General features: G+C 37.7%; 2 protein-coding genes across 4 annotated transcripts in view; one reads left to right on the top strand and one right to left on the bottom strand.

The window, feature by feature from the left end:
- The window catches only part of LOC306871647 (transient receptor potential cation channel subfamily M member 3-like), a gene marked incomplete at its 5' end in the record, with an annotated part of 440,831 nt that overhangs the window by 315,801 nt on the left and 110,417 nt on the right, over positions 1-14,613 (bottom strand).
- Positions 1-14,613, top strand: part of LOC306871461 (major facilitator superfamily domain-containing protein 3-like) — a 35,358-nt gene that overhangs the window by 2,590 nt on the left and 18,155 nt on the right. For all 4 annotated transcript variants that reach the window (XM_079419415.1, XM_079419414.1, XM_079419413.1 and 1 more), the window contains exons 3-5: positions 3,671-3,818; positions 10,732-10,832; positions 13,919-14,028. In XM_079419415.1, coding sequence (XP_079275541.1) covers positions 3,671-3,818; positions 10,732-10,832; positions 13,919-14,028 — 359 coding nt within the window. The remainder of the gene's footprint in view (positions 1-3,670; positions 3,819-10,731; positions 10,833-13,918; positions 14,029-14,613) is intronic.

Raw genomic sequence — 14,613 nt, 5'->3', positions numbered from 1 at the left:
TATTGCTTGATTTATGTGATCATAAATATTACATAGGAATTCACAAACTAAAGTTCCTTGTTGTTTACTTTAAGTTTTAATACTAGGTTTATTGGATTGTAGGATAATTGGATTGTAGAATAATGTCTAAGTGTCTTACTAAGGTGACAAATCAATCACACTTTGCATGAAACTCCATTGCATGTCATCTAATGCATCTATTGCATCACAGGTTGTTACCAAAATGTGTTACATATATGTTCTTTCAGTCCAAGCATTGATAAAGGGTGAAGGGGGACAGTGGTGGGATGGAGGGGGCTGGGATTGGGCCAGACGTGGAGCTTCCCTGGGAAGAGTCCAGCTGGAGGCGGGAGTGTTCTTGTGGGGGTTAAAGTTAAAGCCACTTTTGCTATGTCTCTCTGTCTTCCACTCTCCTTCTCCAACTGTATATATACATAACACACACTCATACACACATGTATATCGCCTGATGCTGCCCTCCCTCTGTCCTGCACAGCAGGGGCCAGGGAACGGAGGGGTATGTGGGAGGGATGGAGGGGTGACGCGAGCAGGAGGCCAATATTTTCCAGAGGGAACGCAGAGGACTGCAGGGGGGATGAATTAATGAACACCCACCACATGGTCAACTATGAGAGAGAGTGAAAGAGAGAGAGAGAGAGAGAGAGATGGTGGGGTGCAGGGGGCATCGGGTATGATGAGAAAACGTGGGAGTAGGGAGTGATGGAGAACACCGAATACCAAGAAAGAAGATGAGTAAAGTATGTGATGTCTTTTAGTTGACCTACATTGTTTCCCCATTGTCTGGACCATTGTATAACTCGGGTGTGAACATTAAAAAGCATTCTGTTTAGATATGTGAGCTTACAGTACATCGCACTTTGAATAGGATGCGTCTCCGTTCCCTATCCATACCACTGTATCTTCGCTCGCATTCACATAGTTAACGGTGCAAGTGATAGTTCTCTGTGCTTTTGTTTCGTCCAAACAATTATGTCATTGTGTCCCAGAATGTAAAGGGAATAATCTAGACCTTTGCGGATTCTAACCTCAGAGGTCCATAGAGACTTGGTATGGGGCTTGTCGTTGGTTGAGGAGCATTTACAATGGAGTTGTGTGACCTGCTCAAGTACACACAGATGGAGATACACACGGCATAGTGACCTACATGAACTGGGAGGGGTCCAGGTTCCTCAGGCTGTTCCCATGCTGAAGACTCTTTGAGATGTATCGTAGTGCTGGTTTTAGTCAGCATCTCTAACAAGTTTAGTTGAGGTGGTGTTTCATTGAATTGCATCCTCATGTTGCTCCAAAGCTGGATGGCTTTCTATTTTCTGTGGAACATAAAAGATGCATATTTGGAGAATGTCAAGCTTTAAAATGATTTTACAAAAAAGTAGTTTGATTTATCCACTGTATTGTTCAGACTGAAATTCTTCGTTGAATACTGTTCATGAGAATGGCATTATTTGCTATAGTGAAATTTAGAGTTAGATATTTCCAGTGAATCAGATTATTCCATTTACAAAACCTGTCTCGATTTGTTCATGACTGATTCTCAAATTCAGCTCACTGACAGTTAACAAACTACTGGAAGGGAAGATCTCAGTAAATAACTTACATTTTAGTCTGTCCATCACACCAGACTTTTATAAATCATGTGAGCTACTGATAGCCTAATTTATGGTGCTTTTGCTTCCTTTTTGAGAATTGAAAGCTCCTGTCCTTATTCATTGTAATTGCACGTAGATAATTTTGGCTCCACAGAAAAAAATTTGTCATACAGTTTGTAACAACACGAGAATGAGTATTAGATGAAATATTAAACTATTCTTTGTGTAATTCCTAACCTAATTTCTTTATTTTATTAGATTTTTTAAGGAAATGCAATTGCAGAAACTCAAAAATGAGTTTCAAATCTTGCATCTGGTGAACTTCTCAATCACTACCACGCAATTGTAGTGTAGTTCATTACCTATTCGCTGTCATAATCGTTCCATCTCATCTTGAATCTGTTGTCCATTTTTGTCTTCATCTGTTCCCCATTATCTATCGTTGTTAACCGAGGTGAACTGATAAAGCATCTCTTCTCTCTCTCCCTCTCACTCCCCCCTTTCTCCTCCCAGTGCCTCCCCTTTTCTTCTTTCCTCCACTGTGTTTTTGTGGATGTCTAATGAAATCCCATGTGAAATGGACAATTGTTGCTCTGAGATTATTTATAGACATAAATAAGCAGTCTTGTTGTTTGTTTTCAATCCCTGCTTAAAAATAATTAGTTTGAAGCAGCGTAGGAGATAAAAAAGACTGAGGCAGAATGCTGAAGTGCATGTCTAGCTGCGCATATGAGACGATCAGCAGCATCTTAATAACTCCTCAGTGATCATCTTTGGTGTTTTGTATACATGTTGACACAAAGAACACTATTTGTTCTGCAGTGTTCCCTTAACATAGATTTTCAACTGTATTTATTGTGGTATTTTAGTGGAAATCCATATTCATACTGTCTTTCTGTAATATAAAGGATAAAGAATAAGGAAATTTTATAAATTTTTTTATTATATTATTTATTTAAATAATAGTAAATAATAGTATTATTAATATAATACTTAAGTGTAGCTTAGAGGCCTTTGTTGTTCTACCCATGGTTACTATGGTCTTACTTCATGTAAATTATGGTTATGCTGGAACTGTGCCGAATTTTCTCAAGGCTTAGACTATAACTGACTAGTTTGACATTAGTCGAAGCAGTTTTAAATGCTCTTTGTACAAACTGCAAAGTGAATGTGACTGGCTCGTATGTCTTCATCCTTGTATAAAACAGCATCCTTATTCCTTGAACACATTGGACCTGGGTGGCATAGCTGCCTTATATGAAGAAAAAATGCGCTGAATGTGAAAAACGAGTCCCATTGTTCGTTGTTGCCACCACATTACAGACTTTACAACATCCTTTACAAATTTAGCTCTACTGTCAGACTCAATCCCCCACAAAGAAAGCGATGTCAAAGCGCTCACGTGGTGCTGTCAGCGACCGTAGCAGAACTCCAACAGAAGCGTCTGATTTTTGATTTGATTTTCTGTTTTTGTTTCTCACCGGTTTCATCCCGGGGACCCCAGAAGCGCAGTTTCTTTTTGACGGCGGTCTCAGAGCTGTCAGTCAGCGGGCTGTCTCGCTGTTGAACTGAAGGCAGACTCCATAAATAATGACAATGTCGCTAAATAATACACAGCGGCGGGTTACCAAGGCCTCTGTGCACCCGCTATCATGCAGCGACGCAGGACTCTGTGCAGTGTAGCAGCAGCAATTTCACTGGCAGCTTTTGTTTTTGTCACATTTGTCTGGGTTTAAGTGACAAACGCTCAGAAAAAAAGTGACTGGAAGGCAAGGACTCAAGTGTGAAAAAACGTGGCCTCTGCTCAGGTTATCACTTTTTTCCATTCTCAGATAACAAGTGTTTAGTTTTGACTAAGTTTGTGTTGTGATCTGTGGATATTATCAGGAGTTTAACACCAGTTTTGAGAAAAGTCTGATGCAATGTGATAAGAATCCAGCACATTTTCAATAATCCTCTCAGCTTTCTTGGTCTTCTTGTTCTCTCTATCTGAAAGAGCGTTTACAATCGTTGAACTGTGTGTGTATGTGTGCTGATGTAATCTTATATTTTCTGAACAGGTGAACAGGGGGCTATCACCATGTTTCCTCTCTTCCTGCTGGACCACCACATGACGGCCAGAGAGCTTGGGGTGTGGAACGGGGTGGTTGCCATGGCTTTTTCCATCTGCGGATCATCAGTCGGGGGTTTTTTGCTCTCTCAGTACAGGTAGGGAGTGTGTTTTGTTTTTTTGGTAATAAAGTGATGGTGAAACTGAGTCCGTTTTAGCTGCAACACCGTTTCCAGCCAAGTCACGCTTTGCCATTAATGTTGCAGGAATGGTGTTGGAAGACTTTGTTCTTTGGATTTCTACACCTTTTTCTATGCCCCCTCTCGCTTTATCGGTTTCTGTAGCCCACCATCTCTCTGTGAAAGAAACGCGGCCCTTTTCTTTTTCTCAGTGTTTTCTCATTATATCTCTCCACCCATCTCAGCCCCAGGCATGAAAGAAGGAGAGAGAAAGTGATTGAGAGTGTATGTGAGAGATAGAAAGAGAGATAGTAATGAAAGTAAACACAGCCTTTTGTGGGAGCTGAGAGTAAAACAGGCTCAGGTGTGAGCCGAAAGCCCTCCAGGATGCATAAGGTTGAACTGCTTGAATAGAGATATACTTGTTGCTGATACGTTGCCCTTATCTACTGACCTGAGACCGGTTTTTACCAGTTATGTCTTGTAATAGTTAAGATAGGACTTTGGTTGCCTAAACCGTTCCAAGAGCAGCCTGAGTCGCTTATCTTCCTCAAGCGGTATTGACTCATAGGCCCAACACCTGTTAGTGTGCTCAGAGAAAGGCACGAGGAAGAGGATTTTGGAGAAAGACATGTGCAGTGGTTCTGTCTTTATTTCATTCCAGACTTGAGGGCAGACATCCAGTTATGTATCACAGTTTAAAGTGAAATGATACTCTTCTGGACATGTGCCATTTTCTCCAGGCTGGTTTGCTTTACCTTATGGCATCATGAAACAACATGCATTTTAATGCCATTTTACAAACCACTGGAATGCATTACATGAGCTTCTGCACTTGACGCTTACGTTGATGTATACTTTAAAATGATGTAATGTCGGTCTATTAAAAGACTGAGTAACGTCACCTTTAGTTTACTGTCTCTATGAACTACAGTTCTCTAACCATCTAAACAAGCTATTAGTGAGGTGATGCAGGACCACAGATTGATTTCATTCGGACCTCAAATCATTTTTCTTTTGTTTATATATATATATATATGTGTATATATACAGATACATATACGTACATGCATATATACATACTACTGTTCAAAAGTTTGGGGTCAGTTAAACATTTTTTTTAAAGAAATTAATACTTCTATTCAGCAAATATGCATTAAATTGATCAAAAGTGACAGTAAAGATGTTTATAATGATAAAAAAGGGTTTATATTAAGCGGCACAAATTTTTTCAACATTTATAAAAACAAGAATGGAGTGTATTTTAGCCTGCCTTGTTGGCAGAAATTCGGCCCACCTGGGTGTGATTGGACTTGTCAACATGACAGAAGATGGTTAACAGCTCCAGTGGCGTAATTGGTAAAGCGTGTGCCGTAGTCATTTTGATGCGATTGACCCGAGTTCGATTCTGCCTTTTGCCACACTATTTTTTTCTTCCTTTTCAAATCTCATATCATATCAGAAAGTCATTTATTTTCAATAAAAATTAAGGAAATAATCGAAAAGCTGAAAATAAGTGTCGGGTAGGGATAGGGTAGGTGTAGGAAGGGATTTATTGTCCCAATAAGGTGGCGTTCATTTAATAATTTGAATTAAAATAATAATTTACACTCAATACGTTATCATTGCATACTGTTTCATAATTTACTACAAAACTGAGGTGCAGATAATTGCCATTATTTGCAATAAGTAGTATCCTGCTATTTTAACATAGTGTAAATAGAATCTATAGCTACTTGCAATTAGGGCCAGATTTACTAAACAGGGCAAATTAGCGTTAGAGTGCTAGATTCTGCGGGTGATTTACCAACAATGCACACATTAAAGAACACAGACACAGCCAGATCATTTCCATAATGACCAGCGCAAGGTACCAAGAGCAGTGCAAATTACCAAAGATGAATTTTGTTGATACTGATTTCATTAGTTTGGTAACAGCCCAAATGTCTTATTATACGAATTGTCTGATTAAATTGAACTCTAATTAAAAAATAAAAAATTTTAGTTTGAAAATTCATATATAAAAAATATTAGCATTTTATTTTTAATTTTAATATAAAATAATTGTATTTGTAATTAATACTCCCTTTTTATGTTAAAATATAACAGTATAATCACACTTTATTATTATTTTCATTATTTTATTTAAAAAGAAAAATCTAACTAAATAAACTAAATTTGTTTTGTATAACCACAATAAATAATTATATTTATAACTCAATTAATTTTTTTTTTTTCTCCGGGCAAGTAACTTTTATACTCGGACAAGTAAATGACATATATATATATATATACACATACACACACACACACACACACTGCCGTTCAAAAAACTTGTAATGTTTTTTTATGTAATATATTTATTAATTTTTATCAGCCTGATTTATTATCAATGCTGTTCTTTTTTTTTTTTTTAGCTTTCTATTCATAAGAGAATCCTGAACAAAATGTCACAGGTTCCAAAAAATATTAAGCAGCAAATCTGTTCCCTGTTGAAAAAAACAGCATAAGCTGGTAAGGTATGTTTTGAAGCATTGGGTGCTGGTTTGAGCTGATTTAAGATAAAAAAAAGTAAAGTAAAGTCGTGACGTATTGTCAAGTATGGTGACCCATACTCGAAATTGGTGCTCTGCGTTTAACCCATCCAAGTGCACACACACAGCAGTGAGTAGTGAACAAATGCACACACATACACACACACACACACACACCGTGAACACACACCCGGAGCAGTGGGCAGCCATGCTGCAGCGCCCTGGGAACAGTTGGGGGTTCGGTGCCTTGCTCAAGGGCACCTCAGTCGTGGTATTGAGGGTGGAGAGAGCGCTGGACATTCACTCAAGATGGTCCTTAGCTGGTTTAAGCTGGTCATGTGCTGGTCCGACCACCATATGGCCAGCTAAGGACCAGCTTAAACCAGCAAAGGACCAGCATAAACCAGCATCCCAGCTTCAAAACATACCTTACCAGCATATGCTGTTTTTTTTCAACGACACTGATAATAAATCAATATATTTGAATGATTTCTGAAGGATCATATGACTCTGAAAACTGGAGTAACAGCTGATTAAAAATTCAGATTTGCATCACTGAATTAAATTATATTTTAAAATTTAATTATGTATTATAAATGTATACATAACCTCTGACGTGGAGAAGACCGCTACAGAACATCTGAGCATAACGAAACAAATGCACATTGACGGATCTTCTTCCGTCTATTCTGCAAAATGTAAACAAATGTAGCCTTTATTTCTGCAAGCGTAAATATTGTGAAAATATCAATATAAATTGTGTCTAGGCAAAGACATTCCTCCTACTAACGCGGGTTTGGCGGGTGTTCATTTCATACTCTGTGACAGCTTATTTAATGAATAAATTAGACATTGTATTTAATGTGTATGGTACGAACAACAAACTGGTAATGTCATAGTGGTATCGTGTACTGTAATCGAATCTATACCTGTGGAACCGACAGCACATGCAGTGTTCATCTAATAAAGATCTTCATAGCTAGCAAACCATAGCCTTTGCAGATTTGCTTTCAATTGACTGTAGATCCAAAGCCACGTCTTCAATGCTCTTGATGTTCTTAAACTTTCTGTTAGAGCATAATGCCAAGAAAATACTGCTATTTTCACTTAGTATACAGCCGTGGTCAGAATTATTGGCACCCTTGGTAAATATGATCAAAGGCTGTGAAAATTAATCTGCATTGTTAATCCTTTTGATCTTTTATTTAAAAAAATTCACAAAAATATAACCTTTCATTGGAGAATAAGAATTAAAAATGGGAGGAAATATCATTATAAAATAAATGTTTTTCTCTAATACACATTGGCCACAATTAATGGTACCTTTTATTCAATACTTTTTGAAACCTGCATTTACCAGTTTAACAGCTCTAAATTTTCTCCTATAATGCCTGATGAGGTTAGACAACACCTGACAAGAGATCAGAGACCATTGGTTCATCCAGAATCTCTCCAGACCCTTTAGATTCCCAGCTCCATGTTGATGCTTCTCCTCTTCAGTTCACCTCACTCATTTTCTACAGGGTTCAGGTCAGAGGACTAGAATGGCAGAAACCATAAGCTTGGTTTTGTGCCCAGTGACCCATTTTTCTGTTGTTTTTGAGGTTTGTGTTTGGATTATTTACATTTATTCATTTAGCTGACGCTTTTATCCAAAGCGACTTACAATTGCTATATATGTCAGAGGTCGCACGCCTCTGGAGCAACTAGGGGTTAAGTGTCTTGCTCAGGGACACATTGGTGTCTCACAGTGGATTCGAACCCGGGTCTCTCACACTAAAGGCATGTGTCTTATCCACTGCGCCATCACCACCCCCACACCCACAATAGAATCCATGATGCCATGTGTCTAAACAAGATGTCCAGGACCTCCAGCAGAAATATAGGCCCACAACATCAGAAATACAGCAGTATATTTCATTGTACACATGGGGTAGCCTTCACATTCAGAGCCTTCTTTGATCATATTTACAAAGGGTGCCAATAATTCTGACCACGACTGTAAATGGCCTCTATCGCCAAGAAAATATGCTATTTACAATTACAATAGTCGCTGCCTAACAAGAAATATTTATTGAGCAGCAAATCAGTATTAGAATTATTTTTGGAAATTAACATTTTGCATTTTCCATAATAATATATTTTTAATAAAGACATTTCATTTTAAAGATAATTTGAATACAAACAAACTTTTCCAACCCAGAATTTAATTGAGAGGTCTAGCTTCTAAATTTACATCCGAGCAAATATCCAAACAATCACAACTTGCACTGTTTAAGCGGTGCATAAGTTCTTGCATAAATAAACATGCCTTCAAAATACCCGGTGAGTGGGACAGATGTGCAGTCCTAAAATGTGATAAAATCACAATCAGAGTTAAATGTCTGCTCAGATTTTCTTAGCTCTCTTTCTCTTACTCTCTCTCTTTCCCTTTCTCTGTAACCTCTCCTTCTCTCTATGGTACCTTCATCTTTTTTTTTTCCTCCTCTCTCTTTTGGTCTCTCTCGTTCCCTCTCTACGCTAAAGGCAGTGTCAGTGAATGGGGAGGAATGTAAAGTTTCACATGCAGGGAGCTCGTTCATTCGACACAGTCGTGCATTCAGGCCTTGCTTCCCACAGATTGGGTTTCTGCCGTTGTCTGTTCAGGGCCACTAAAAGCTAATTTGGACACTTATCCTGGCCCCATCTGAAACGCTTGAGTGGCCAAAAACTGACCCCCATACACTGATCGCCATCAGCAATCTGAGAGTACGAATCTTATCGGGCAAACTGCTCGTGTGATACGCCTGTTTTAGACTTGTTTTCAATCTCTCGCACCCTTCTCTCTCTCTCTCTCTGACTTGCTCGTTTTCCATTTTAAGACTGTCTGTCTTTCTTACAGCTCTCTTTCTCTCCCTCTCCTCTCATCTGAGTGAAATATGAAAGAGTGTTATTGAGTGGATGCAGGGAGGGTGTTTGCATGAGAATGATGGCAGATTGGCTTTCTGTCTGACCGGCTGCTGTTGTTGACTGGGTTCATCTAGATCTAAAAGGCTGGTTTAAGATGACAGACGATTCCTTACTCTTCTCTTAAAGTCCAGTTGACCTTGGCCCACATCGCCTTCTCTCTTTCTCTACTCTCTCTTTCTTTCACTGTCAGAGGCCTCAGAGTCTGCTCACATGGAAAATACGTTTATGTAAATATACAACTTTTGTTGACAAGAGTCAAACTAATTTTCATGCAACAGTTATGCATTACTGATTAAAAATATTAGATGTGAAAAGCAACACCATAGAAGCCGTGACTGGAGAAATTGAGGTGTGTGATGGTCACTAATTAGTGGGGGGTTAATCAGCTGTGGCTGTGGATCTTGGTGCGTTATTGATTATTTTGTGAAGGAAGTTCCCCTGAGGGATTCTTAACTGTTAATAGAGAATCAATTAGAGTGTGTAAGCAAACGCACTGCATGTGTAAAGGAGTGTTTTTCTGTCTCAGTGTGGCAGTCCTGTGTGTTTGACCCTCATTAATGTCCTACAATGACTGATCTGTAAATTAATAGCTTTTAGTTCGCTGTAATAAAATATATTTTGTCTTGCTGATGTTATATTACATTGTACTACCATTCAAACGTTTGGGGTTGGTAAGAAATAATGCTCACCAAGACTGCATTTAATTGAGCAGAAATCTATTAAAAACAGCAAATATTATTACAATGTATAATTACAGTTTTGTATTTTAATATATTTTAAAATGTAATTTATTTCTGTGATGGCAAGGCTGAATTTTCAGTAGGCATTACTCCAGTCCTCAGTGCTGATTTGGTGCTTAAGATACATTTATTATTATTATCATTGTTGAAAACTGCTTCATATTTTTGTGATTTTTTTTTTTTTTTTTTTTTTTTTTTTTTTAGAATTTTGAATAAATAGAAAATAGGAACTCTAATTTATAAAATAAAACAGAATAAAATATATATATTTTTTGTAATATTATAAATGTCTTTCCCTTTCACTTTGGTTCATCATTGGTCATTGCACACTGAGTCCGAAATTTTAAACACGTTGTGTTTAATCACGTTTACACTGCCTCAGAAACTTTCGTCCGTCATAAAAAAAAATCGGATCAGGTTTGATTTTCTGCGTTTTCGCATCTGTAGCATGCATTTTGATAGGAGAGGATGAGGAATACAAAAAAAAAAGGAAAAATGCAAGCAAAAATTTCGGACCTTAATTTGATCTGTCCCCAATAAATAATAGTATTAATTTCTTAAAGCAAAATTAAACTGTGGTGTATATTACATGTCATGACATTACATTATATTGCATATTCGTGGAGTTTGAGATAACATAACCGAACTTTCTCTGTTTTATGTCCTCAGTATTGGCATGCTAATGAGACGTGTGTTTATGATGCGGACTGTCAGCATGGTCTTCCAGAGCTCACTTCTCGTAGTGCTGGAGCCCTCACCCTTGATGAAAGGTGAGAAATACAGATACGCGTACACACTAAATGCAACACACGCTTGTACACACTAAGTATGCAAACATGGCATTTTACCAGCATAGGTATTAGAGCAGACTTATTATATTTTATTTTGAAATTCAATATTGTGCCACTTATCTTTATGCTTCAAAACGTTTATTACTGCCTGTCTTGTGGGTACAGTTTGTTCGTAAGAGTCAGGTAGCTCACCTGTACATATGTATATATAGAAGTGAAATTGACCTGTTCTCTTCTGAGCTTTCTACTGTTCCCCTGCATTTAAACATCCATGGGGCCTTCTCTGGTTTCCAGTGTTTTCCACTGACAGGCTAAAGTGTCCATTTCAGCACCTTGCACAGAGTAAACAGGTGTTCAGGCAGAGAGTGTCTGAATAAAACTCTCAATGCTGCATTAAACAACAGCATGTGATAAAAAGGGAGAGTATTAACATGAATGTCATTCAGACCAGCATAGAGTTTATCGCTGTGGGGTGAGATCAGAATAGAGAAGTGAAAATCAAAATTTGAAATCATTTAAATGGTGTTTTTTTTTTTCTAACACATATTTGGTAATTTAAATATAAATAAAATCCAAATGGGTAAGATAAGACATTTGCAGTTTTTTAACGACTTGTATGTAATTTATTATTTTTTTTTTGCAAACAATGATTTCAGCAAATGGCAATGGCAAGAACTTCTTTGGCACTTACTTGATAATTGCAGAATGTTGTTGTTTTTTAAAATATACATAACATTTTAGTAATTTTTTTATATATTAATGTTTTATAAATAATATTTATGTATAAGCAAATACTATGTAAATAAAATAACATTTAAAGATTATTTTGATTTTGTTTTATTAAAAAGGGGAAAAAATGGTCCGATTCATCGGAAATTGACAATTGTTGAGTCCGTTCACATACTTGCTCCAGGCTCTTTATTTGTTGCCTTAGGTATCTGTTTTAATATAAAAACCAAGTACCAGAGGCTGATATCTAACCAAAGCCAAACTTTCAGTTTTGATCTAACCTAAGATCAGCGTGCTCTCTTTTCTGAAAATTTATCTTGAACTTTTATTCTGTGAATCTTCTGTGAGATTCCTGTAGATCCGTTCTGATAACCATCTTCATAGTCCTAGTGCTTGGATTCAGCACAATTCAAGCAAAATCTTATGCATGAGCTCTATAGAAGTGATCATACAGAAGTTATGTCAAACATACTCTCTCCCGGTTCAACTTGCTTAAGTGGATTTGCGTTTCTGTTTCTGTCTGCAGAAGCCAACGCTATTTTACCTCGCGTATTCTCACGGCTCACTTTGATAAATGAATAAACCCATATTCAAACCCTCTGCCTGTTTCTCTTTTTTTTTCTCATGCTGTCTCTTTCTCTCACAGATGCTTTGAATGTTTATTTAATGAAAATGATAAAAAAGGAAATGGGGAAACTTGCATTTTAGCTGTATTTTTTGCCACTGTATTACTTCTTCCCCAGGATGTCGTGGCTTTTTAGTCAAGATGTTTTTGTCAGCGAGCTTCTGTTTGACAACTCCCTCATCTCTCTGTCTCTCTTATTCTCTCTCTCCCGGTCTCTCTTTCTGCCGCTCTCCCAAACGAAATGGAACAAAGCAAAGCTGTACCCCATCTAACCCCCCTCAAAAAAAGAAAAAAAAAAAAAAAGATAAAGTTCTGCAGAAAATATTTTTCAATATTGTATGAGACTGGATGCCTCAGAAGAGCTGATTTTCCTTCCTATGGTTCCTGGGTAAGTAATGGAGAAGTCTTGTTAGGCAGAACTAAACATTTCCAGTGAATAATTCAGATGGAGCTGGATGTGAAAGCTTCATAATTTTTATTTTTTTTCAGCAAATGGGCTTCTGGTAATGATTGATTTGAGATTCATGATTTTTAGAGGCATTAACGGTAAACTGTCTGTCTCATGCTCTGGGTGGACGTTACTGTGAATTAAATAATCGATTTCAAAACGGCCAAAAAGACACTGATTTCTAAGTGTCAATTGGGGCATCATAGAGTCAGATTTGAGTGTGTTAAGTTTAAATACTAGTCATTTGACAAGGTTCTGTCTGCATAAATAATAGTCTGGGAGAGTTCAGTTTAATAACTGGCAAGTCCTGTTTCTTCTAACATAGGTATGACAGTGTTAAGTATGAGTAAGCACACACTATAAGACAGAACACCACAACTCTGCATACATTTAAAAATTCTCACAGTTTCCTGTTTTCTGTCATGTTGGTGCATTCTTTCCCAGTCTATAGGTCTATAGAGATTTTCACAGTTTCTTGTTTTCTGTCATGCCCGTGCATACTTTCCCTGAATATAGGATCCCAAAATTCAGTTTTCACACAGACATATCAACAAACAACATGAAGGAAAGGCCTGTGGTCATTTTGCACTGATTTGCACAGAACAATTAAAAAACGCAGGGAAAACCTTGGATATGATGTGGGCAACAGTTATTTTATTTTATATATATATATTTTTTGGACTCCTTTGTTTTTTTTAAAGTGTTTTGTTTTTGTTTTGTTTTGGGACTCCTGCTTCCAACTGGAGTTCTTTTGCTACCTTTCACAATTTTATTGTCTGTTGCTCAGTACAGCATGCAAACATGGCGACCAGTCGTGCAAAATTGAAATTTGTCATACCGTTTGTTACAGCATGTCTCCAGTGAGATAGTTCAATATGCATTTCAGTAACTGTCTGTTTTAGTTTGGCTACCAAACTGGACAAAAGAAAGATACATGGGGCTGTTATCGGTGCCCACAGCCCGTCCTTCAGGTCTTTTACACTTCCAGATGTCAGAAATGCGTTGAAAAAATAATTTTGGATTTAGATGGACTTCAGAGTATTGAGCACCAGAACATACAACCACAAGAGCAGCCTCTTCCCACAGGCCATATTCCTCATGAACAGCTAACACCATCAAATATTCAGAGCAATATTTCAGAGACACTGAATTTTTACTTGCAGTATGTAAAGTCAAAGTCACCGATTCAAACTTGAGGACAAGAACACGCTGCAATGGGTAGTATATTGTATTAATGTGGATTGTGTCTTCTTTCTCCCTCAGGTATGGCAGTGCTGAGTCTGAGTTTGCAGCATTTCATAGCGGGTCTCATCACCACTCTGACGTTCACCACGATGATGAACTGCACACAGAGAGCTGAGGAGAGCATACAGGTATCACATGTTACCCTCTTTAACTGACCGCAACTCTTCATGCTTCCTGACAGATCAGAACAAACTGCTTAACGGCATCACACGTGTTCACCTAAGGTCAACAGCATGACAAATATATTGTTTTCTCTTCAGTTTCAACAGTCAAACTCTGAAGACAACAAAACATGCATCTTTTTGATAGTTGTTGACAGGTAGAGTCTCACAATAAGCCATGAGCTGCAGAAAGCCTGAGAGTGTTTCCTGTCTGCCACATACGTGAGCACATCACAGCAGTCAAAAACTCATTTATCTGCCAGTCAATAGCTCCACACAGAGAACTGAGCAGTTTTCACGCTCTCTTTAGCTCTGCATGTCAACCCATTTCAACTCATCAATCACCTACAAAGCATATGCATCAGAAAGTATATTCACATTCATAGATTTGACAATTTTTTTATTTTAATTTGTCAAGATTATATCTTTGGTTGTAGAAGTAGTCCAGGGGTTAGTTCACATGCTCTGACACACTGAATTATGGCGCTCATCTGGGCAGTGCAAGTTTGAGTCTGATTTGTGTTATTTCCCAATCCCTGTTCTCAAATCTTT

This window comes from Barbus barbus (assembly GCF_936440315.1).
Source record: "Barbus barbus genome assembly, chromosome: 6".
NCBI classification, from domain to species: Eukaryota; Metazoa; Chordata; class Actinopteri; order Cypriniformes; family Cyprinidae; genus Barbus; species Barbus barbus.
This window is presented reverse-complemented; position numbering and strand designations above follow the sequence as displayed.